Source organism: Hibiscus syriacus, unplaced genomic scaffold, assembly GCF_006381635.1.
Source record: "Hibiscus syriacus cultivar Baekdansim isolate YM2019G1 unplaced genomic scaffold, ASM638163v2 tig00110206_pilon, whole genome shotgun sequence".
Lineage (NCBI taxonomy): Eukaryota > Viridiplantae > Streptophyta > Magnoliopsida > Malvales > Malvaceae > Hibiscus > Hibiscus syriacus.
In genome coordinates, this window is record NW_024062627.1 from 256457 (window position 1) to 279426 (window position 22970).

The 22970-nt window shown below is 33.6% G+C and overlaps 3 protein-coding genes and 1 long non-coding RNA gene across 4 annotated transcripts; all 4 read left to right on the forward strand.

Annotated features, from left to right (window-relative positions):
• Positions 1–4352: 4352 nt before the first annotated feature.
• LOC120219357 lies at positions 4353–6099 on the forward strand. Its single transcript, XR_005525296.1, has 3 exons — positions 4353–4471; positions 4587–4734; positions 6026–6099. It is a non-coding gene; the product is annotated as an uncharacterized LOC120219357 (long non-coding RNA).
• Positions 6100–12618: 6519 nt separating this feature from the next.
• On the forward strand, positions 12619–14753 carry LOC120219356 (uncharacterized protein At1g27050-like). Its single transcript, XM_039216174.1, has 2 exons — positions 12619–13006; positions 14213–14753. Exons 1-2 carry the CDS (start codon positions 12665–12667, stop codon positions 14459–14461), a joined length of 591 nt encoding a protein of 196 aa, XP_039072105.1. The 5' UTR covers positions 12619–12664; the 3' UTR covers positions 14462–14753.
• Positions 14754–15161: 408 nt separating this feature from the next.
• Positions 15162–17460, forward strand: LOC120219308 (outer envelope pore protein 24A, chloroplastic-like). Its single transcript, XM_039216128.1, has 3 exons — positions 15162–15624; positions 15723–16091; positions 17064–17460. The coding sequence occupies exons 1-3, from the start codon at positions 15415–15417 to the stop codon at positions 17142–17144; spliced, it is 660 nt and encodes a 219-aa protein (XP_039072059.1). The 5' UTR covers positions 15162–15414; the 3' UTR covers positions 17145–17460.
• Positions 17461–18290: 830 nt separating this feature from the next.
• Positions 18291–20387, forward strand: LOC120219222 (putative protein NRT1/ PTR FAMILY 2.14). The gene is made up of 4 exons (XM_039216067.1): positions 18291–18435; positions 18610–18827; positions 18924–19501; positions 19577–20387. Exons 1-4 carry the CDS (start codon positions 18291–18293, stop codon positions 20385–20387), a joined length of 1752 nt encoding a protein of 583 aa, XP_039071998.1.
• Positions 20388–22970: the final 2583 nt, after the last annotated feature.

Here is a 22970-nt window from a genome sequence, read left to right on the forward strand (position 1 = left end):
TCCAAAGTACCTTTTAAGTAGCGCAATATCCGTTTTACTGCCATCTAGTGAAGATCGCACGGATGATGTATATATTCCGCGACATGATTCACACTAAATGCCACATCTGGTCTCGTATGACTGAGATATAGGAGGGATTCAACCACACTCCTGTACAACTGAGCATCGGTCAAAGGAGCACCAGCCTCTTGAATCAATTTCGGTGTAACCACCATAGGCGTCGGAACTGGTTTTGCATGGCTCATATTCGTTCGTTCAAGAAATTCAGTGACGAACTTGCGCTGACTGAGAACCAATCTGCGAGGAGTCCTCTGAACTTCAAGTCAAAGGAAATAGTTAAGCTCCCCGATGTCTTTAAGCGAGAACTTCGACCCCAAAGATCGAACGACACCTTCAATAGCCTTGATCGACCGTCCGGTGACAATAATATCATCGATGTAAATCAAAACATACGTCCGTTCACCATTTAGTTAAATCGTTTTTTAATGATCTTTCTCTAAAAATAAATTTTTATTTGAGATGTTATGTTTTTCAAATTTGAGTCATAAAATTTACGAATTAAAAAAATCGTGGTCGAGACGCTACAATAATCTTCATTGACAGCTCAATTCTTCGTTAATATACATTTAATACCAAATGATTGAGAATTTTTAAACAAACACTATTTTATATTCATCTCATACCAATAAAAATAATAATTTTTCTCTACGTATCTGTCATCGGAAATTCTCAAGTTTCTTCTTTGTTATAATTTCCAGCAGACCAACAGCAGACCAATAAGGTTAGTGAAAATGAGATTAAGGAGGCTCTATTTAGGCAAGGGAAGGATAAAAGAGTCATGGCCCTGATGGATATACCTCTTGGTTCTTCAAGGCTGCCTGGGATATAGTTGGAACTGATTTTTTGGCTGCTATGAGGTATATCTTTCAATCCTCTTCCTTACTACCTGCTTTTAATACTATAACCATAGTCTTTTAATGCATGCATGACAAAGGAATTTAGACCTATTTCTTGTTGTTCAGTGGTCTATAAAAACATTACAAGAATCCTTGTTAAAGACTACTCTAGGAAAAGTCTTTCACCTAGATGTGCAATTAAAATTGACTTGTAAAAAGCATTCGATTTTGTTAATTGAGATTTCTTGCTGACTGTCCTAAAGGCTATGAGCCTCCCTGGTGAATTTTGTAACTGGATTAAGGCTTGTGTTACTACTCCCAAGTACTCAGTTTCTTTGAATGGTAGTTTGGTGGGGTACTTTAAAGGTGCAAAAGGGATTAGGAAAGGAGATCCACTATCTCCTTACCTATTTGTCATTGTTATGAATGTCCTATCTTCCTCGTTGGATGTTGCTGCAAAAAAGGGAATTTTTAAATTTCATCCTAAGTGTAAGAGAATCTCTCTTACTCATCTTTGTTTTGCAGATGATTTGTTGGTATTTTGTCATGGTTCCCTTGATGCTGTGTTGGGAGTTCAAAATACCTTAGAGAAATTCTATGAACTGTCTGGTCTTAGATTGAATGCCCTAAAGACAGAGTTTTTTGCTTGTGGATTGAATGAGCATGAACTTGAGCAGATTCGATTGAACTGGTTTAGGGTGGGGCAACTCCCTGTTAGGTATCTTGGGGTGCCTTTATTGACTCGAAAACTTACAGGGAAAGATTGTGCAGCTCTGTTGGTAATGATTAAAGATAAGCTCAACCAATGGTCTAATAAGAAGCTGAGTTTTGGTGGACGGCTGCAGCTTGTTAAAACTGTATTGTTCAACATTTTCAACTATTAGAGTAGGCAGCTCATCCTCCCTAAGGGGATCATTAGGGACATTGAGAGACTTTGTATGCATTTCTTTTGGAAGGGTAGTGACACCTCAGCTAGAGGAGCTCGAGTGAGTTGGAGCTAGGTATGTTCCTTGAGATATGAGGGTGGTTTTGGGGCTTAGAAACCTTGTTGTCTGGAGTAGAGCTTGCTGTCTTTTGCTTGTTAAGAATATTTTGGCAGGTGAAGGTTCATTTTGGATTGCTTGGGTTAATGAATATTGTTTTAGATCTGTGAGTTATTGGGAGGTAGAGTATAAGGCTCATTTCAGCTAGATCTTAAGTAAGCTACTAAAAATGCGAGAGGAGGCTAGGAGATTGTTCTATCCTTGTGTTAATTGGAGTCAAATTAAGGGTAGTTCGATATGGGATAACATTCGATACATGAGGGAGAAGGTGAGCTGACATCGGCTTATTTGGTTCTCTGCTCATATCCCTAAGTTTTCTCTAATCTCTTGGATGGCCATTCTTGATAGGTTGCCTACTAAAGACAGACTTGCACGGTTTGGCATGGCTATTGATAATGTATGTGAGGTGTGTGATATTGGGATGGAATCTCGAGACCATCTCTTCTCTGAATGTTCCTATGGAAGGGAAGTGTGGGGTGTTGTTTTACACTCATGTGGGCTTCGACATGAGCCATACAGTTGGGATGAAGGTTTTCGCTGGTTGATTGTGAATTTGAAGTGCAAGTCTCTCATAGTGCATATTCTTAAGCTAGCTTGGACTGGATTTGTGCACTTTATTTGGGAAGAGCGCAATCATAGGCATTTTAGGGGTTTGCTTCGTTCGGTTGATACAACTGTGAGTAAGATAAAGGAGTCAATGAAAATTAAATTGTATAGATGTTGCATGTATAGGCTTGATGATGTAAATAGGCATTTGTGCATAAATTGAGGGTTGATCTAGTTGTTGAGGGTTTGTTATGTTTCTTGTAGCAACTATTCTACTTTTATTTTTGGATGAATATAATTTACTTATCAAAAAAAATTCCCAACGGACGATAGAAAATAAGATATTTTATTTCCATACGAAAATGACATTGGAATATAATAAGTAACTAAGTAGACAGGAAATAAAAAATTCGAATAATGTTTTATATCGATAAGCAAAGCTTACATAACACTCCACTTGGCATAATTGCAACTAAATATTTCGATTTCAATATCATCAGCATGAAGTTTATCACTAACCCTATAGTTTTTGTCATTTTATAGATATGTATTATTATATAATTAGTTTAACTATAATCTAAGCTGCAAATTATTATATTAAAACAAGTGAACATAAATTTTAGATTAAAACATGCCTTGTTAGTTTCAAGGTGGATGTTGAGATTAAGCTAGTTAATTAAATATATACTATAATTTTGGAGTTTCGAGACATAAGAGACAGGACAGCGTGACGACAATTGTATTAAAATTTTAATGCATGCTTACGAGGTTGAAACAGTATTATTAGGTTGTCTGTATTACGAAACCCACGCATTCAATTATTATTAAAATGAATTGCTGGTTTTATAATTAGAATTATTATTTGAGTAAACTACACAAATGGTCACTAATGTTTAAGTAAGTTTTCGTTTTTACTACTGATATTTCAAAAGTTACAAATCGATCACTAACTTTATTATTTGTTATAAATTGGTCACTCAACGTTAACGGCCGTTACTGTGGGTGACGGAAAACTGACATGACTTGTTAACCACTGATTTAGCATCGTTTGACCATTATTTTAACCTACTCGTCTCTTCCATCTCCACTCTCTCATCTTCATACTTATTTTTAACTCAAAATCCACCATTTTCATATGCCTTCCTTCTTCAATCTTCATCTTTGTCAAATATTCCTCACGACACGAGAATCATAAAAAAAGCCTGAACACTGTATGACAATGATAAATATAATTAGCATCTAGATTGCAAAGGAAGAAATCATAAAAACTGAACATTTAAAAGAACTTTTAAATACATGGAATATCTGAGTATTGGGACATAACCCTCCAAGGACAATCCAAATCCATGGGAAAACCTTCAAAAGTTTAAACATACTTGTGTCTAACACTCGCACCCGAGTCCAAGTAAAGTAGCTTATTGCTTAGTCGATTGAACATTCGTTGGGTGGAAAACATTTTATTTTATTTCCAATGGTTTCCCTTAAGTAAGCATTTGTATTCAGTTTTAATATCAACTAAAAGAAGACCAAAAAGAATTGAATAAAGTCAAAATGATCCCATTACTTCTCTAATGCATAAGCTAAGAAATACAAGGCTCGAAATGAAGATCATGGCCTGAACAATCAAAGAGCATGATTCTAACTCAGCCAGCACATTTTGCACCCAATTGGATCTGAAGTAAAAATATTAATTAAGATCCCAAGTTCTCACTAAACAAACAAAAAACACAAAAAAAGAATGGAAAAAGCACTCAGGTAATCAAAAAATCCAGCTAAAGAAACAAAGCCCAGAATTTATTGTTTATGTTTCATCCGGTTCAAAGTAAATTACCCTATTACCACTCTCTCTTAATGTTTTACTCATGGCGTTTCTCTAATTTGAAGCTCCGGCACCACAGAAGGGCTGCAGAAGCTGGTACCCTTTACTCACCATAGCTCCGAGACCACTTTACAGATTTTTAGGTTAGAAGCAGCTTATAGGTCAAGGTATTTAATTTCATGGTTTCAATCGTCAGTTTACTAGTGCTTTTTAATTTTGTCAGCAATGGATAAATGAAGTTGCTTTCCTATTGGTTGTTGATTCTTTTTATTATTTGTAAAGGGTTTATCCAACAAGGGAGGGTGGAAGAATCCTGGAATTCATATACAGTAGTAAACAGTTCAAAACAAAGGGTGGATTAACAGCGGGAACAACAACCACCCGTTATTATGGTAGTGAAGAATTCAAAATCAAACAACAAAAGACTAAGGTGTCTTTTGGTTGGCATGAATTCCTTGGAATTGGGGGAATTGGAATCCAATTTTACCAATTTCTTATGTTTGGTTCAAGTTTTCCAAAGGAATTAGAATCCCTCATGGCTTCAACTTTCCATCAAACGAGAGAAAGTGAATTTCATCCAAGAATTGATATAATTCAATTCCTTTGTTGGAGGGAATTGAAATTTGATCATACTACAATCATCAATCTTTTGGTAACTTATTCATATATTGAATAAAAATATTATTATTATTATTTCGGGTCGGGTGAAACTTTATTTTGGTCGGGTCGGGTCGTTTTTTAAGTGTGATATTCGGGTCGGGTCGAGTTCGGGTTTAGGGTGAAAAATACTCGACCCGAAAATATATATATAATTTTACCTTATATATTTAGGAATAATTACAATAACATCCCTCTATATATAATTTTTTTCAATTAAGTCATTGTTTTTATTGAATAAAAATGATTTTTTTTTTTATTTCAGGTCGGGTCGGGTTGGATTTCTAATTCATATATTCGGGTCGGGTCGGGTGAAACTTTATTTTGTTCGGGTCGGGTCAGGTTTTTTAAGTGTGATATTCGGGTCGAGTCGGAGTTTTTTAAGTGTGATATTCGGGTCGGGTTTTTTTAAGTGTGATATTCGGGTCATGTCGAGTTTAGGGTGAAAAAAACCGGACCCGACCCGAAAAAAATATATAATTTTACCTTATATATTTAGGAATAATTACAATAATACCCCTCTATATATAATTTTTTTCAATTAAGTCAATGTTTTTATTGAATAAAAATAATTTTTTTATTATTTCATGTCGTGTCGGGTCGGGTTTCTAATTCATATATTGAATAAAAATAGTTTTTGGTATATTTTTTGGTAATTAATTAACATACTCCGATTGGAATGTATCGAAATATTATTCTATCTTTTGGTAACTTATTAACATATTTTGATTGCGATGATTTTAACTTATGATGTTTATTAGCATGTTTTTTATAATTTATTGAAATGAATAATCAATCAATAAAATGAAAATTTAATATTTTTTAATTTTTATAATATATTATTACATGTAAGTTGTAAAAAAACTAAAATAAAGCAAAAAAAATAAGGACAATTTTGTTATTTTACATTACTGAAATCAAATTCATCTGACATGTCTGCGAACCAAATAAAATATGGAATTGGATTCTAATTCCCGACAAATTTCAATTCCTTCACAGATTCCAATTCCTTCACAGATTTCAATTCCCTCATGAACATTCAAGCGAACCAAACGCCACCTAAGTGATTCACTTGCAGTCCACATGAAGTGATTTCCGGCAGGGACTATAAACAATCTACTTACTGACATCTCTTGCTCAGTCTCTTCTTCTCCGATCCAGTCGAGTTCATCGCCTCGACCTTTGCTTATAGCATAGTCCAGGCCTTCTCCTGTTTTGAAGTTCAATGGGGCGAGCTATGTAGTGATATCAAGGACGGGACTCTGAGCTCGATGATAACACTGCCTCGGATACGAAAAGCCGTGCTGGATATCATGTCTTTGAACCCAAACCCGTGTTTAGCATCACAGATCGAAGAAATTTGCAGGGAGTATAGAACTTCAAACTGGTACGGCATCATCCCTTAGTTATGGCCAAATGCAAAGTATGTTTATTCTATCATGACCGGCGCAATGCAACCCTACATTAAAAAGCATAGGCATTATGTGGCTTCGTTGCCGCTGGTGAGCGCTGATTACGGCTTGACCGAGGGATGGATTGGGGTGAATCTTGTCGACTTCACGAGCCATGCGGATGTGGTGCATCAACTGGGGCACTACATGATTTACTAGGAAATTAAAGGAGATGTGGTGCATCATGTCAGCTTTCCGTCACCCATAATAATAACGGTTGTTAACGTCGAATGACCAATTTATAATAAACGATAACATTAATGACCGATTTGTGACTTTTGAAACATCAATACTGAAAAGGAAAACTTACTCAAACATTAGTAAACATTTGAGTAGTTTACCCTTATTATTTAATCATGCACGGTTGTTTTATTTAATTCCTATAAAAATAAACAATCTATAAAAATAAGGTAGAAATTGGTGTAATATATTTTTGGTATAATGTTAAAAATATCCCTAATGTTCGATTAAATAATTATTATGGTCCTTATTCTTTATTTTAAAGCATTTTGGTACCCTAACATTTTTTTTGAGGCAAAAAATACCTTTTTATTGATAGAAATCGTTAGTTAAGAAATTGTTAATGTTCCAAAACAGGATCTTTTTACCCTAGATGAAATGTTGAGTGCCAAATGCTCTAGAAAAAAATAAGGGTCAAAATAACTATCGATCAAACATTAGGGGTATTTTTACCTTAAAATGAACGTTTTAAGCTAAAATATTCTAAAAAATGAATAGGAGCTAAAATGATCATTTTAGTAAATGATGATAAGTTGGGTTGGGTTTTTGGCTCACCCGAACTTGATTCAAATATTATATCTCTTTATTTATCACTTGATTTGATTTGGGTTTAGAGAGATTTCATTTGATCTAATCTATTTTTGAGATAAAAAACTTATACTCGATCCGATCTAATATATATATATATATTATTTTTTATTAGGTAAAACAAAATCTAATTAAAAGTAGCTTTTAAAAAAGCCGATTAAAATATAAAAATTATATTATTATAATTATCCATAAATATAAAGTAGATAATTATATTATTATCTTAAATTAAACCGAACATTTTTTTACCCTAAACTCGAATTTAATCTAACCCAATTTGGTATCATCTTTCAAAAACAACGGACTGATTTTACCTGAATATTTTTCTTTTAAAAAAACTCAATCTTATAAAATTAGAACCCTTCGAATTCGACTTAAATTCCATCCCTATTCGTAATAACACGGAAAGGTTATCTAAACTTGATCATTTTGCTCGGCCATAATATCTAGTTTTGGCCCAAGGAACTATACGCAGATCCTTGTCAAGAATCGGGCCAAAGAAAGTAAACCCAACCTAATAATGTATGCTTGAGTTACGTAACATGTCACTCTTTTATTAAAAAAATTACAATTGGGTCATCTTATTTTTAAAACTCACAATTAAGGCAATCGCAACAATTAGGCCACCTTACAGTTAAATCTAAAATAGAAATTAACTTCTTATGTACATTTTGATCATTCAATTATGAGTAAGATTATATTTTAGTTACTTAAATTTTATTTGTGAGTCAATAATTTTGAATTTTCTTTTCTAATTTGTAACCCCCTAGATCCGGCCTGGACGTTATGACAAAATCCAGGCGGTCACATATCGTATTCAGAAGTTCTTTTCATATTTAAAACATCATTGAAATCCATATAACAATATAATAAGAAACTAACCATTAGTAAGATTCATACGATAAACATATATATACATATATCGGAAAGACCATATAAAACATATTGTTCGCGTGTTGTGAGTACTATAAAATATACGCAAATAATGTGCAAGTATACACAATCGCTCAAGTAATATAATGATGAGTGAGTATCGTCTCCACAGGGATTGGGTGAAATCACAAAAGTCTAACCAAAGCAATGCACTAAATTATCTAAGTATAGTTAGTCTTGATATATACAAATGTCACGGCAATGGATATGTGTATGCTGGTGGATGCGGATTGATGGTGTGATGGTGTAACAAATGGAAATGCAGTGGCAATGATGGATGTTTAATGTTGAGTATGGTGAAATGTTGAGGCAATGAGAATTGGTAAAAACTGTAACTAAAAAGATAAGTAAAATAAGAAGAAAATAATCCTCACGTGACAAGCTTCTAATGAAATGAATGGTAAGGATTGGTCTAAGGTTGCTAAACTTATTTCTCAAGTATATCTAAGCTATCTTGTCTTTACTTACTCGACAGGGCTTTCCTAAGGTGTTCAAAAGAACCTAACAAAATAGGATGCCAAGGCATCTGCTCTCACTCAACGATGTTGGACAACCTACCCTATTGATGAAGACACCCTTTTTAGTCGTTGAAATCCTATCCTGGTCTCTTCCAAGATCTAAGGGATTAAGTTATAATATTCCTAGGCCGGTTCAAAGCCCCTTGAAAATACCATAACCCATTGCTTATGAGGATCTTATCTTGCGTTTCTTCCGAATACTTACAAGTATTTTTAGTTTAGGATTCTTCCGAATACCTAACCTTCATCTAAGAGATGGACATTTCCATGCCTCTTACAAGCCTAGATGGTGAAGCATTCATAAGCAAAGCAAATAAAGAACCAAAATAAACTTAAATATACCATTAAAAATAAAGTTTAAACAACCATTCAACCAACCACCACCAAATAAGTTAGTTCATGGTGGGGTTCGAAATATCCAAACACAAAGTCATGAAAATTCGTTCCAACAACCCACAAAATAATATAAAGAAATAGCAGCAAAAAGGGAAGTGAGAAGAAGCCTTCGACGCGCCACCAGAGGTCTCCTCTCGGCCACCACGAACCACCTAGCTCGCTAGCTCCTTTCGGCGCCTAGCTTGCCACTCCTTGGAGCTTTATCAATGGAGGAATATTCCAAGGAAGAAGAAAGGAAAAAGAGAAAATAAAAATCTGATTTTTCTGCTCTATGCGTGTGCTCCCTCTCTCTCTTCTCTCTCCCATGAGGTGTCATATATAATAAATAAAATATCTAGGGGTAATGATAAGTTTGTTGGGTGAAAAATACCCCTCATACCCCTAGAATCACATTTTGTGCATGAATCTTATCCTCCAAGTGGCAGTGGTCCATTGGTAGCTCTGGCAGGCGATTACAACAGTTCTCCACGTGCAGGGACAGCTGTCCAGTGCCAGCTGTCCTGATGCAGAAATATCTTTTTGTCCTTTTCTGCGCCAGAAATGCCAAGGCCTTTCAATCTGCTCTAGCAACGTGTGATGCCGCGGCATTACTTCCCAAAGAATCCTTTTTCTTGCTATTCCCTGCACACCATAGACAAACTGCACCTTTCCCTCAAACAACACCATTGAGAAATAAAATAGTACAACCACCACAAATGCAACTATATGCAACTACATGATCCTAAAATGACTAAAATGAGCTTTTAAACAAACAATAACTTAAGTGGAAAAGGCTTTAAAAGTAGCCTTTTTAGGAAGTTAACACATATACATAACAAAATACCGGAAATACAAATATATTAAACAGTAACAAAAACATGTATCACCAAAGTATAACAAAAAGGGCATATAGGGACATACAGTGGTACAAAAATGGGGAGTGATCAGTCCTCCTGATGCCAAGTCTGCTAGTCTACTGTTTGCCACTATCTAAAAAGGTTAAAGATTTACAGATTTATCTAAAAAACACAGTGTGCTCCTTGTAGTGTATAAAAACATACATATAAAATACTTCACTAAAAATCAGTTCATCAAACATGTTTCAAAAATATGAACACTACTCACACCCGATCACCAGAATATGTAAGTTCCCCAGAACCATACACCTACATGTACACCCGGTAAGGGCCTTATACGTATAGCATAAGGACTTGCGATATGTACTTACCCTGTGCACAAAGCAGAGGAGTCCGTAGTAAGGTCTTACAAGTCATAAATTAGACTTGATATACTTCCTCCAATAATATCCCCATGATAGTAATAAATATGCATGTATTCAAGTGAAAATGGTAGTTTAATTCAATAAAACAATAAAATATTTCATAATCAGAAATCATATACAAAATTGCAGTAACTATAAATCATATAAAAATATACGGTAAATTAGATATCATATAAATAGTATTCATAAAATCAAGTATAATGTCGTAAAAATATTCAGTATCATCAGAAAACTAAAACAATTCAGATAGGTAGTTCAAATCAGTAGTGTAACACCATCATGAAACTCCCCTGTACCAGTCTGAGTAGTCTGATAAGGAACCATACTACTGGGTCTGCCGATCATGATCAGCGGCAATGCTAGATCATTCGAATCGAAAAATCTATATCATAATCCTAATGTAAATAATAATAACATTTATTTAAACAATTTACTGAACATACGAGTAACTCTCGAAAAATGTGGATCGTGTAGATCTTTTAGAGGAGAAGCACCGGATCTGGTGGACCCTCAGTCGGGAGAAACATGAGTAACTTCATAAAAATATATTCCTAAATCAATTCCATAATCAAATCTTATATAAATAAGTAAAATGCTAAAAATATTAAGCATTTTCGAACTAACAGGCTTGATTTGAGGCTTTCTGGTTAGAATTTGTGAAAACGGATTGCAAAATCGGGCTCAGGATGTCGAAAAACATCAAGATAGAGGTTTTACGAAAAAAGTTAGGCTGAGCGGGTTAGGTCGGGAAGATAGGTTAGGTTAACCAGATTCTAGAAGTCCACCAAGCAGTGGACACATGCAGGGGCGACGCGTGCGAGGCTCGGAAAAATTTTGAAATAATTCCTATATGCTTTTTAAGGGTTTTTAGACACTTACCAAGCTCGGTTCACAATAGTGAAAGACGGAGAGCTCGATTTCGAAACGTAAGAAAATTGATTTTCGTCACCCCCTCACACACCGACGACAACAGAGACAAGACAAACAATGTGGACTCGGGATGATGCAAATAACACGATGGTATGGGAGGTGTCAAAAACGGAGTAATGATCGACGACGAAACATCGATGGAAGAATTCTTGCTAAAAGAGAAAACTTGAAGAGAGAGAAAAAGAGTTTAAACTTTCCAGAAATGGAAAGTTTCAGTATTTTGGGGTTTTTAAACCCAACATTTTGGAAAATGGTATAATTACACCATAAGTTCTCTAGTTTTTGATACTTTCTGAATTTGGATATGAAATTAGTTAAAAATTCAGTTTGGTTCCCAAATTGAAATTTAATTAAAATTTCAACCTAATCCCCGGAATTAATTTTAAGGAAATTTTTTGCCCTAAATTGGGGTGTGACATAATTTCTTATAGGCTGGTACAAGATTAATTCATTATTGTATTTATGTTCTTCTGAAAAAAAAATATTTTAATGTTTTTTATATATCATGAATCTACAAAGAAAAAAAATGAGAAGACCATTTTTTTTTGAATTGTTGCAGTATCATACACCATTGCTTCTAAAGTTATAAAGAGGTTTCCAACTTTTAGTTGTTCAATCGCATACACCTTAAGTAATATTAAACAATTTTTATTTCATTTAAACCCCATGCTAATGTCAATGACCTTGCGTAGAACAACGATATTCTCGTACTCTGTTGTGCACTGATAATAGAAACTTACCACATTGTCAATTTCTAAATTAATATGATATGTAATAAACATGTAAGTGACAATGATAACTATAAAGAGGCAAGTAATGAGAGCACATGATAATGCATCAATTCAAGCGGAAAATATTCTTCTCATTCTTTTAGATTCATAAAACATAAAAACATTAAGCAAGTCAATAAAGAATTGATCTTGCACTAACTTAAAAGAAATTAAAAAAAGAAACCTCAAAAAGTGAACCCATAATAAAAAAATTAAGTGATCAAAATGTGAATTTACTTTTAATTGAATGACCAAAATGTAAATTTATGCAAAAAATATTGAATGACCAAAATGTATTTTTTTTTTAAAAAAGTTAACATATGTTTGAGGTTTAATGATAAACTGACCTAATTGTTATAATCAATTAATTTAGTGATTTACTTATGACTTTTTGAAATAATCTGAGTCAAACGTAAATATATTAATAATATAGTGGCTTTATGCTATAATTTACCATTTTAAAATTATTTGTTACTTCTATGCGAACCAAATCCTTCAAACGGTGTCGTCCCGGTCCAAATACATAACGATACAAACAAAACCCGCGAACTCTAGCTCCACTCTCTCAAGTCTCGAGAAACAGTATTTTTTTAATCTTCAAATTTACTCTAAAATCATGAGTCGTAAAAGAGACAAACCCTACTTCTCCCGCCACCCCGCCGCTTCCATCTCTAAACGGCGTCGTCCTCTGCCACCTCACCCGCGGCCCTTGGTTGAGAATGAGGACAAGCCACTCGCCAAGCCTAAGCCGCCACCGGCTGTTGTCGTCATGGGCCTTCCCCCAAATTGTTCAGTGCTCGATTTGAAGTCGAGGTTTGAGATCTACGGCTCAATCTCCCGCATCCGTATCAATGGCGATGCCGTCGGTTACATACTATATCGCTCTAAGGAATCCGCCGAGTCTGCCATTGCCGCTTCCCTTGATTCCTCTTTCGGCATTACCGTCTATTCCAAAAGGGTAATTATGTATTTAACGTGTGTTGTTTTTGTCAATTTCTTGTTTGGTTGCTTTGAAGTGTGAGAAAGTAGGAGAAAAAGAAAAGGATGAATTTGATTGCACTTTTTGGTAATTGAATGGTCGCTTTATTTGGAGCCTAATTTAGCTAAATTAAACCAAGTTCGTTAGAGTTGAAACTAAAAGAAAAGTCGATTAAATTGAAAATCTTTCCCTTTAACGAGGAAGTAAAATTCGGATTTAGAGATTTAAGGTGGAATTGAAACTGAAAGAGACAAATAACTTGAAATTTCTGCCCTTCAATGAGGAACTCTAGTTTAAAAAATTAGAGCTTTAAGGTGAAACTGAAGCTTAAAGAGTCGATTATATTGAAAGTTTTGCCCTTTAATGAGGAAACGATGTTAGAATTTACACCTTTAAGGTTGAAGTTCAACTAAAAGAGTTAATTAAATTGGAATTTTACCTTTTAATGAGGAACTGGTGTTAGAATTTATATATTTAAGGTTTAATTGAAACTGAAATAATTAATCATATTGAAAATTTTACCCTTTACTGAGGAACTGAAGTTACAGTTTGGAGCTTTAAGGTCGAGTTGAAACCAAAAGAGTGTTAAATTCAAAATTCTTTAATGAGGAACCTTACAATATAGAGTTTTTAAGGTTGAATTTGTAGCTAAATTAAATTGAAACTTTACCTATTAACGAAGAACTGAAGTTAGATTTAGAGCTTTAAGGTTTACTTCAAATTAAAAGAGTCAATGCAATGGATAATTTTACCCCTTAATCAGTAACTGAAGTTAGAATTTAGAGCTAGTAGGTTGAAGTGAAACTTAAAGAATCAATTAAATCGGAAATGTTACCTTTCAATGAGTAACTGAAGTCACAATTTGGAGTTTAAGGTTGAATTGAAACATCAAGATTCAATTAAATTGAATAATTTAACCTCTACTGAGGAATGGAAGTGAGAAGAACTTAGAGTTCATAAGGTTTAGTTGAAACTAAATTACCGTGTATTGTAATAACACTGAAGTTAAAATTTAGATCTTTAAGTTTGAATTGAAACTAAGAGAGTCAATTAAATTGAAAATTTCACCCTTCAATAAGGAACTGAAGTTAGAATTTACAGCATTGCAGTTGACGCTCAAAATCAAGAGTTTTGTCTTAATAAAAAAAATCAAGAGGAAATTCTGAATTATGATTTTGCTTGCAGGTTCAAGTTTTGTGGGCAACCGATCCTTTAGCTCAATGGAGAGACGGAGTAGGGGTTAATGCTAATAATGGTAAAGGGCCAACATCTTCATCAAAGCTTTTGCGGCCTGAGGTGCCTTTAAGCAGGCATGGGAGAATTAATAAACTTGCATCAACTGTAGTCAACCCAAGAACAACTGATGATGGTTCTTCAATGTTAGAATTGCCATTTAAAGGTAGAGAAGTTGTTGCCTATGATGATATACTCTAATTCAGGACTTCAGTTCTCTTGGGACCCGTCTTCTTTGTAACAATAGTTCAAGTTGATATGCTTAGCTTCATTTTCACTGTAATATATAGAATCTAATGTCTTTAGGGTGAAAATGGTTTATGTGTTGGAGTTGGGGAAACGAGTTGAAGGAATGGTGTTGTTTTGGTTTATGGCCTTCTAATGAGACTCCCTCTAGTCCCTAGGGGCTAGGAATGCAGTGTTTTTCATTTTATTTACATTGATCATAGTTTTGTTATATATAGTTGATATGTTTATTCAAGTGTTTCCCTGAAATGAATAATGTCCAGCTTTGTTATCCGGATTTGAGTTGAATGTCGAGTATAGGTACGTGTCTGATATGGGTACATTAAGAAAAATGAAGTTCAATTTGCATTGACTTTAATGTGGTTTATAATGTTGGTGGACCTTTTAATTAGAGATTAGCAGTGTTAATTCTTATTGGTTTCATTTTTTTTGAAGTTCTGTGTTTGATATTTGGGTTCATCATACATTTCAAGCAAGGCTTTTCAAATTCATGAAAAAAATTAAATATATTATTGTAAAATATATACACCGCAAAAACTCATGAAACAGTGTATTATTGTCGTGTTTGTTTGTTACACCAGCTGATGATAGACAACCGCACACTTGGAGAAGAGCCTTTGGTTGCCAGTTTTGATTTTCTCGGACCTTATTTGCCTTCATCATTGCAGTCGTCTAAAGCAGTGCTTGGTTGGAAATAATTGATTAGGTAATTGAATGTACTGTCAATAAAAGGAAAGTGCATTCAAATATCTGAAAAATCAATACGAATAATAATTAGAATATTTGAAACATTGAAGTTAATATAAGAATCTCCACTGCCTTCTCTAGTGTCGCCTGGAAAGAAAATGGAAACCAGATCCCCCCCAAACATAAAAAATCACTAAAACGGAAGGAAAAAGAGAAAGAAGATGAATGCTGCATTGTCCTTTATAGGAAGAGCCAACGGCAACAAGAAAGGCTTGTCTGCGACTCTAGCAGCCAATCCAGGAGACCTTAAGCTTCGAGCTTCATTTTCAGACACTAAATTCACTCATGGCTCCACCATAAACCTCAACGACTTGTTAATCTCCGTCGAGAAGCCCGGTTTTTTCCTCGTGGACTTCAACACCACTAAAAAGGTGATGACTTACTTTATGCATTGCAAGTAGTTTCCCAAAATGACGGCTGCTTAATTTGCCTCAGTTTTCTATTTTCAATCTCCATTTTTTGTACCCAGGATGTTCTGTTTCAGTTCATGAAGGCGTTTAAAGTGAAGGGAAAACAGGTGAATTGGACGTACACCCACACGAGGAACGACCGTCGGACAATACTCGATGGGAGCTTGATGTTTGATAGATCCAACAAGTTATCCGCAAGCCATGAGCTCGGATCGGTTAACTGCAAGTTGAGATACAGTTATGTGCATAAAGGGTTGACAACGTTTGAGCCTTGTTATGATTTGGCAAAGAAATCATGGGACTTGACCGTCTCAAGGAGAGTTCTTGGTGGTGATCTAATCAAAGCTAACTATGAGACATCGAGTCAGGTTTTGGGAGTAGAGTGGTCGTGTAGCTCACTAGGCTATGGAGAAGGAAGAAGAGTTAAGGTACTATCTGTTTCTTTGTTTCAATATATCAAATGATATTATTTTTTAATTTATTAGATTAAGTTAGACATTAATTTAGCAAATAGGTCAATTTTTCTCTCTCTCATCATAAACCATCCAAAAAGATGAGAGATGAGAGTTGTTTACGTAAACTCAACAAGCTACTGAATTAAAATATTATTATAAACATATTATTACGTGATTAGAATTAAAATAAATATCTAATCTAACTTTGTATAATAATATATGTAGTCTCTAAAATTTTATATATTTTACCAATTTTATCTTAACTCAAAATAATTTAATAAATTTTATCTTTCATAATTAAAAAATTCATCAAATTTACATATATTTTTTTATAATATTGTAAAACCAAACAAGTTCATCGAACGAGTTCATCGGATTAAAACAATTATTGGATATCTATATTCTATCATACAACAACAATAAGTTACTGTTAAAATGTTATTATACCACAAAATTAATTAAAAATAATATAATATTTATGAGAATAAAAATTAAAATACACTACTTTTAAATATGAAGGGTTGAATTGTTTCAGATTAAGACTAAATTAATTAATTATATGTTTTAAGGCTAAAAACGTTAATATACTAGATCACGTCATTATTATGTCCAATATTTAACAATAAAGTAATCTATTTATAATAATATTCTACTAATTAAATAATATTTTTATAATTTTTTAATAATAACTTATTTATTTCTAAATCCGTAGTTAAATAACTTCAGAATAATTTTGTCTAAAAAATATTATTCCACCAAAGAGGCTGCAACAAAAATCATAAACAACAGGAGAATAAATCGAAGCCCAACCAAGAAGCTTGACCAAAATACCCACAAAAGTTAACAAACCGGACCAAGTGGTTACTGATTAGATTCTTTCCTTCATGAAATAATTGAATATGAATTTGTCAAGTTCCTTGATGAATCCAAAGCTTGGAATTCCAGGTTTCAGCATCTTTCAATCTGGCTGAGGGCTTACACGCACCACAGTTAAGTGTCGGGAGTATCTGGAACTTTCAACCATAGTCTCTCTGTAGCCTATATTCAATATGTTTCAAGAATTGGGTAGCTCTACACGTGTTGTCTCATTGTTTCGATTTCGGATGTGAATTATATGTATTTAGGTTTTATTTAAAAAAAAATATCTTCATATATTTAGAAGATTTATGAATGATTATATTATTTAGTGTTCGGTTAATATTTCTGAGACATGTTGCGGAGTTGCTTAAGCGAGATTGGGTTGTACGGATCCAATACGTGGCAAAGACAAGGAAATAGAGCGGCAGACTACATGACAAAGATTACGACCAGGAGCAACCTTGAATGTATCAAGTTCGAAGAAACCCCTGCTATGGTGTTTGACGCTGCTGCATGAAGATCACAGCAGCTGTTTTCTTTACTTAATTAATCAGCCTTTTCGTTTGTTACCATTTTTTTTAACAAATTAAGGGCAGCAACAACCTAACTTATCATTTTTCCAGTATTAAGTAATATGTTTGGATGTGATGCAACCCTAATATGTGTTGCTTCATGTTTTTCCCCTCCAAAATGAGACATCAACATTAAAGGTATAAAATCTGTATACTAATGATACCTTAAATATAAACTCTAAATACATAAAAAAATGGATAAACCACACGTTTAGTATCACAATTATCACTTCTGTTCCGTTTTAGTTATTCAACTATTTTTTATTCAAAAGAATACATAATATTACGTTTTGGTTTTATTTTGATCATCTACTGTTAAAAAAATTAATAATTATAAACATATCATCATAAGATAATGCCACGTCCTCATTAAAATATTAAAAAATGTCACATCTATAGTTCTATTAGTTTTTTAAGAGAGATTAAAAAGAAATGAAAACGTAATATTAAGTATAATTTTGAAAAGAATAATAATCGGATGATCAAAATTGATATATTGTTCGGTCTAAATTGAATTCTTTTAGAAATCCACAAAAATCCAAATTCACTAAATACAGGATCATGAATACCACAAATACAAACTCAAAATCAAATCAAAATTAAAGATTTTGTCCCTCCTGAATCAGTAACTTATTAAATACTTCATTCTACTTTCTATCTTTTCAAACCTCATATACATACATATATACACACACTGATTTCATTTGATTATGTTACAGTCTGAGTTTCTCATTGAACAAAAATGGCGAGTGGAGATGGCAGAAAAAGTTCAGAGACTTACAACTCGATTCCTCTATCAGATGACGAAAATGGCACTTCAGCTTTAATGGATACTACCTCAAATCAAAGAAGGCCTGCAGGATGGACAGCTGTTTCTTTCGTATTAGGTGACGTTATAATCGTTATTTTACCGTTTCGATTTGTGTATGTATATATAGGGATGGACTGAAGGGATGTTGAGATGGGATCGTTCTCTCGAAATTTCAAATCTGTACTTATAACATAAAATTTTATGTATGTTTCTGTGTATATATATATACATGTATGTTCAATATGTGCAGCAAATGAAACGTGTGGGAGACTAGCATCATACGGATTGATGGCGAATTTTATGGTGTACATGCAAAGGGAGTATCACATGAACCAGGTTCAGGCAGCTACCATCCTTAATGGCTGGTCAGGTGCGTCAAATTTGGCCACGGTTATTGGCGCATATGTTTCCGATGCGTTCATCGGTAAATTTTGGACCATTGTTCTCGGATCCTTGTCAATTATCCTGGTATATGTCCTCATAATTTCGTAAGTGTTTAACAAAATTTCTTAAATACTATATGAACATAATCAATAACATGTGATTTCAACCACTAATCGGTAGGGGATGATAACCATGACATTAACGGCTTTACTTCCACCTCTGCGACCTCCGCCGTGCGCTAATGAAGAACTACAACACGGCCAATGCATACCCTACAACAACGCCCAACTCGGTGTTTTGATGATCGGAATATTCTGGTTATCAATCGGAAACGGCGGAATCAAACCTTGTTGTGTCCCCTTCGCCGTCGATCAATTCGATTTGACTACTGAAGAAGGGCGGAAAGAAAACAAGAGCTTCTACAATTTATACTACACAACTCAAACGGTGGTCTTGGTGATCACTCAAACTGCTGTGGTTTATATCCAAAATGATATTAGCTGGGCATTAGGGCTTGGAATCCCAACGCTTTGTTCGATCGTCGCCATTGTTTTGTTCTTCATTGGAACGAGAATTTTTGTATATATAAAGCCCGAAGGAAGTGTTTTCACCGGTGTCGCGCAAGTGTTCGTTGCTGCAAACAGAAAACGCAGACTTCATCTTCCGGTTGATGGAGTCGACGGCCGATTCTACGACGACTCTCCGTTGAGGAGAAGGTTGCTTAGAGCTAGAGAACCCCATCTCACTACACATTACAGGTAATGTATTTAGTAATGTGAAACTCAATAATCTATTTTATTCATCCAACCATACTAAAAACGTGTTAATCTCAGTTGCTTAAACAAAGCGGCTCTAGTGATTGGTGATGAGGTAAACTCAGATGGCTCTTGTGTGAATCCATGGCGGCTCTGCACTATCCAACAAGTGGAAGATGTCAAATGCCTTTTAAACATCTTGCCAATATTCATAACCAGCATCCTCAGCTTCCTCGCCATGAATCAACAAGGAACATTCACAGTATCCCAAGCCCTAAAAATGGACCTCCGATTCGGTTCATTGTTTAAAATTCCCGCCGGTTCAATCAGCGTCATCACACTCATCGTCATCTCCGCATGGCTGCCGTTTTACGACAGAGTCTTGGTTCCGGCCCTCGAGAAGCTCACCAAACTCGAAGGCGGGATCACAGTTCTCCAACGAATCGGAATCGGAAACCTTTTCGCGATTGTTACGATGTTGGTTTCGGGATTAATCGAAATGAAGAGAAGAAGCTCAGCCCTCTCCCATGGCGGGGCCGATGGAGTTTCTCCGATGTCGGTCATGTGGCTGATTCCGCAACTTATTCTTATCGGCTTCATGGAGACCTTCAGTATCGTTGGACTGATCGAGTTTTACAACAAAGAGTTCCCAGAGAATATGAGAAGCGTTGGGAACTCACTGATTTATTTGACGTTTTCATTGTCGAGTTACGCGAGCAGCTGGATCATCGCCGTTGTAGAAGATGTTACAGGAAGAGATGGAACCAGCTGGTTGACGGACGATATAAACACAAGCAAAGTAGATAAATTTTATTTCTTGATAGCTGGGATTTCTTCGCTCAACTTCGTCTTCTTCATGTTTTGTTCTCGAAGATACCAATATAAGTGATGAATTTTGCCTGGAAACTTGGTTTTATTTTTCAGAAACTAGTAAATAATCATTTCTCCAAAATACCTTCGTTCTCCAGTAATTGTCTTCTATGTTCTTCCCAAACTGATTCTTTTTCTTCTCTCGGATTTTAAAAAGATGATTAATAATCGCCAATTCATCAGACAATAACTTCGGCAAGGAGTTCAAGTGATTCGTGTACAATATGGATAAAAGTAATTTATTTTGGATAAATCATTAAAACTGTTTTTCATAATTTTTTTTTGATTAAATTACCTTTAACTCAAGATGTCTTCTTTTGAATAAATAAGTTATTAGTTATCTAAAAATATATATAATTACCCATTTTCTAGAACGGTTATATTCTATATAATTATTTCTAATTTAAAATATTTTTGTATACTATTTTATTTTTTTCATTTTTTAGACTTCTTTAGAATTGCTAAAAGTATTTTTATTTTTCTATAAATGAAACATTTTTTTTTAATTTTAATAATTTTAAGAAGTAAAATATTTTTTTCGCGAATCAGATACTAACAAAAGATGTCAGATTAGCATTGTGATGTACATCTTGTATAAAAGCTAAGTTGAGATGCCATTTTATTTTAAAAATTTATTTGAACGTGAAACTTGAAATAAAGATTTAATTAAGATGCCATTTTGTGTAAAAACTTATTTGAATATTAAAACATTAAAAAAAACTAAAATTTGAGTTTAGCTTTCATGTTAATAAATAATTCTTTTATCAATTTGAAAATGAAAAAAAATCTAAAACTCTAACCAGAGGTGGGGTTAGACATGCGCAATGTGCGTAATGGAACAGGGCCCCTTAATAATAAGGACTCCAAAACGTTCACAATAAGGTTATTGGTATTACCGTAGATGATTAAACTATCAAAAAAAATCCAAAAAGCTTTGATCGAAGGAAGACATGAGAAATACCAATAATTAGCATTATGCTACAGCGGTAAAATTTATCTCATTTTTTTTGGCGTCCAACTCACTTTACGAAAAAAAACCTCTTTTTAAGAATTTGTACAATGCCTCTAACATCTTAACCTCGGCCCTAACTCTGAGTTAATTTTCACGCTGAGTTTCTCATTCAACAAAAATGGTGGACGAAACTGACAGGAAAATTCCAGAGACTTGCAGTTAAATAACAAATTTTGAACTACATAATTCAATAAAAATAATTTAAATATAAATAATTTTTATATTTTTTAATAAAAAATTATTAATTAAATTAAATAAAATTATTTAATGATTGTATCTATAACCAATAAATTATAAACATAAAAAAGAATTATTAAATATAGTTCATAAATATAAAAATCTTCAATCCGATTTTTTTTAAAAATTTTGTAATAATTAAAGTTTAAAATATGTATAAACTATATCCATAATTATAAAATTTGTTTTAGTGGTTAAGTTCTCTTTAGTTCTATATTTGATCTAAGTTTAAATCTCATTATGTCAATTTTTCATTCTTATTTTTTCTGTCATTAATTACATTTTAAGTTATATATGATATTGTGTAAAATAAAACCGGGTTGTCTTAGTGGATGGGGCGTCTTTTATCCACTCCCCTTGCCTAGGTTTAATTCACGTTAAAAGCAGTTTAGCTTATTTCTTATGCTTTGCTTTTCCTTTAACTAGATGGTAACACGTATCTGATTGGAAGAAAAATAATTAAAATTAAATTAATTTAAATTAAGAAGAAAAACTCTCAATCATATGATGACATGTGGCATCATCTGATTAGAGTATTAAATTTTATTCTATTAAATTAAAATTAGGATTAAATTGATAGATTATATAAATATTGAGGACCAAAACTATAATTATACATATTTCATTAACTGTCACATCACCTTCTCAATTAAAAATTAACGGAGAGAGGTTTGAATGAACCATTTAAATAGTTGAGTGGTTTATTTCATTGAATTAAAACATCGATGGTCAAAGTGATTTTTGACCATAGTTTAATGGTCACCCGTATAGTTTACCCTATAAGTTTGTAATGTACATATATTTATAATGTTTGTAATACAATGATATTATTTATTTTGAAAATAATATAATTACTTTTAAAACAATAAAATAGTTTAATTAATAGTTTATGATAAAAAAATATTATTAATTAATTTATATAGTGTAAATTCATTCTTCTCTTTTAAACTTTCTTATTCAACGTTTCAAATACTTGAAAAATATAGAAATATTATAAATTTATTTACAATGGTATATGTTACATGGTATATTATAAATATCTCTAAATTTGAGCAACCAATCCAGTTATTGGGCAAATTTAATTGAAGAGGATGTGATTTTTTTTTTCCCTTTCGATTTTGAGTATACAATTGATGTGGAGATCAACGGTTGTTGTGGGAATGTCTCATATTAGCGATGTTACGTCTGCAACTTTGCTTTGGAATGTCATTTTCCAATTAATTCTATTCCTCATACGTACCATGTCTCCAGCTAAAACCCAATTACTATCTCAAAATGAAACAATTCTGCCCAGTATTCTATTTGCTTCTAGAATTAATACGCAGCCAACTTTGATATATTTATGCTGTCATC

What these genes read in the sequence shown, in the direction of transcription:
- LOC120219356 (XM_039216174.1), top strand. Translation starts at nt 12,665, where the DNA reads ATGAGTCGTAAAAGAGACAAACCCTACTTCTCCCGCCACCCCGCCGCT. An exon ending in TTACCGTCTATTCCAAAAGG is followed by an intron (nt 13,007 to 14,212) that starts GTAATTATGTAT and finishes TTTTGCTTGCAG; the next exon opens with GTTCAAGTTTTGTGGGCAAC.
- LOC120219308 (XM_039216128.1), top strand. Translation starts at nt 15,415, where the DNA reads ATGAATGCTGCATTGTCCTTTATAGGAAGAGCCAACGGCAACAAGAAA. An exon ending in ACTTCAACACCACTAAAAAG is followed by an intron (nt 15,625 to 15,722) that starts GTGATGACTTAC and finishes TTTTGTACCCAG; the next exon opens with GATGTTCTGTTTCAGTTCAT. An exon ending in GAGAAGGAAGAAGAGTTAAG is followed by an intron (nt 16,092 to 17,063) that starts GTACTATCTGTT and finishes TTGGAATTCCAG; the next exon opens with GTTTCAGCATCTTTCAATCT.
- LOC120219222 (XM_039216067.1), top strand. Translation starts at nt 18,291, where the DNA reads ATGGCGAGTGGAGATGGCAGAAAAAGTTCAGAGACTTACAACTCGATT. An exon ending in AGCTGTTTCTTTCGTATTAG is followed by an intron (nt 18,436 to 18,609) that starts GTGACGTTATAA and finishes CAATATGTGCAG; the next exon opens with CAAATGAAACGTGTGGGAGA. An exon ending in CATCTCACTACACATTACAG is followed by an intron (nt 19,502 to 19,576) that starts GTAATGTATTTA and finishes TGTTAATCTCAG; the next exon opens with TTGCTTAAACAAAGCGGCTC.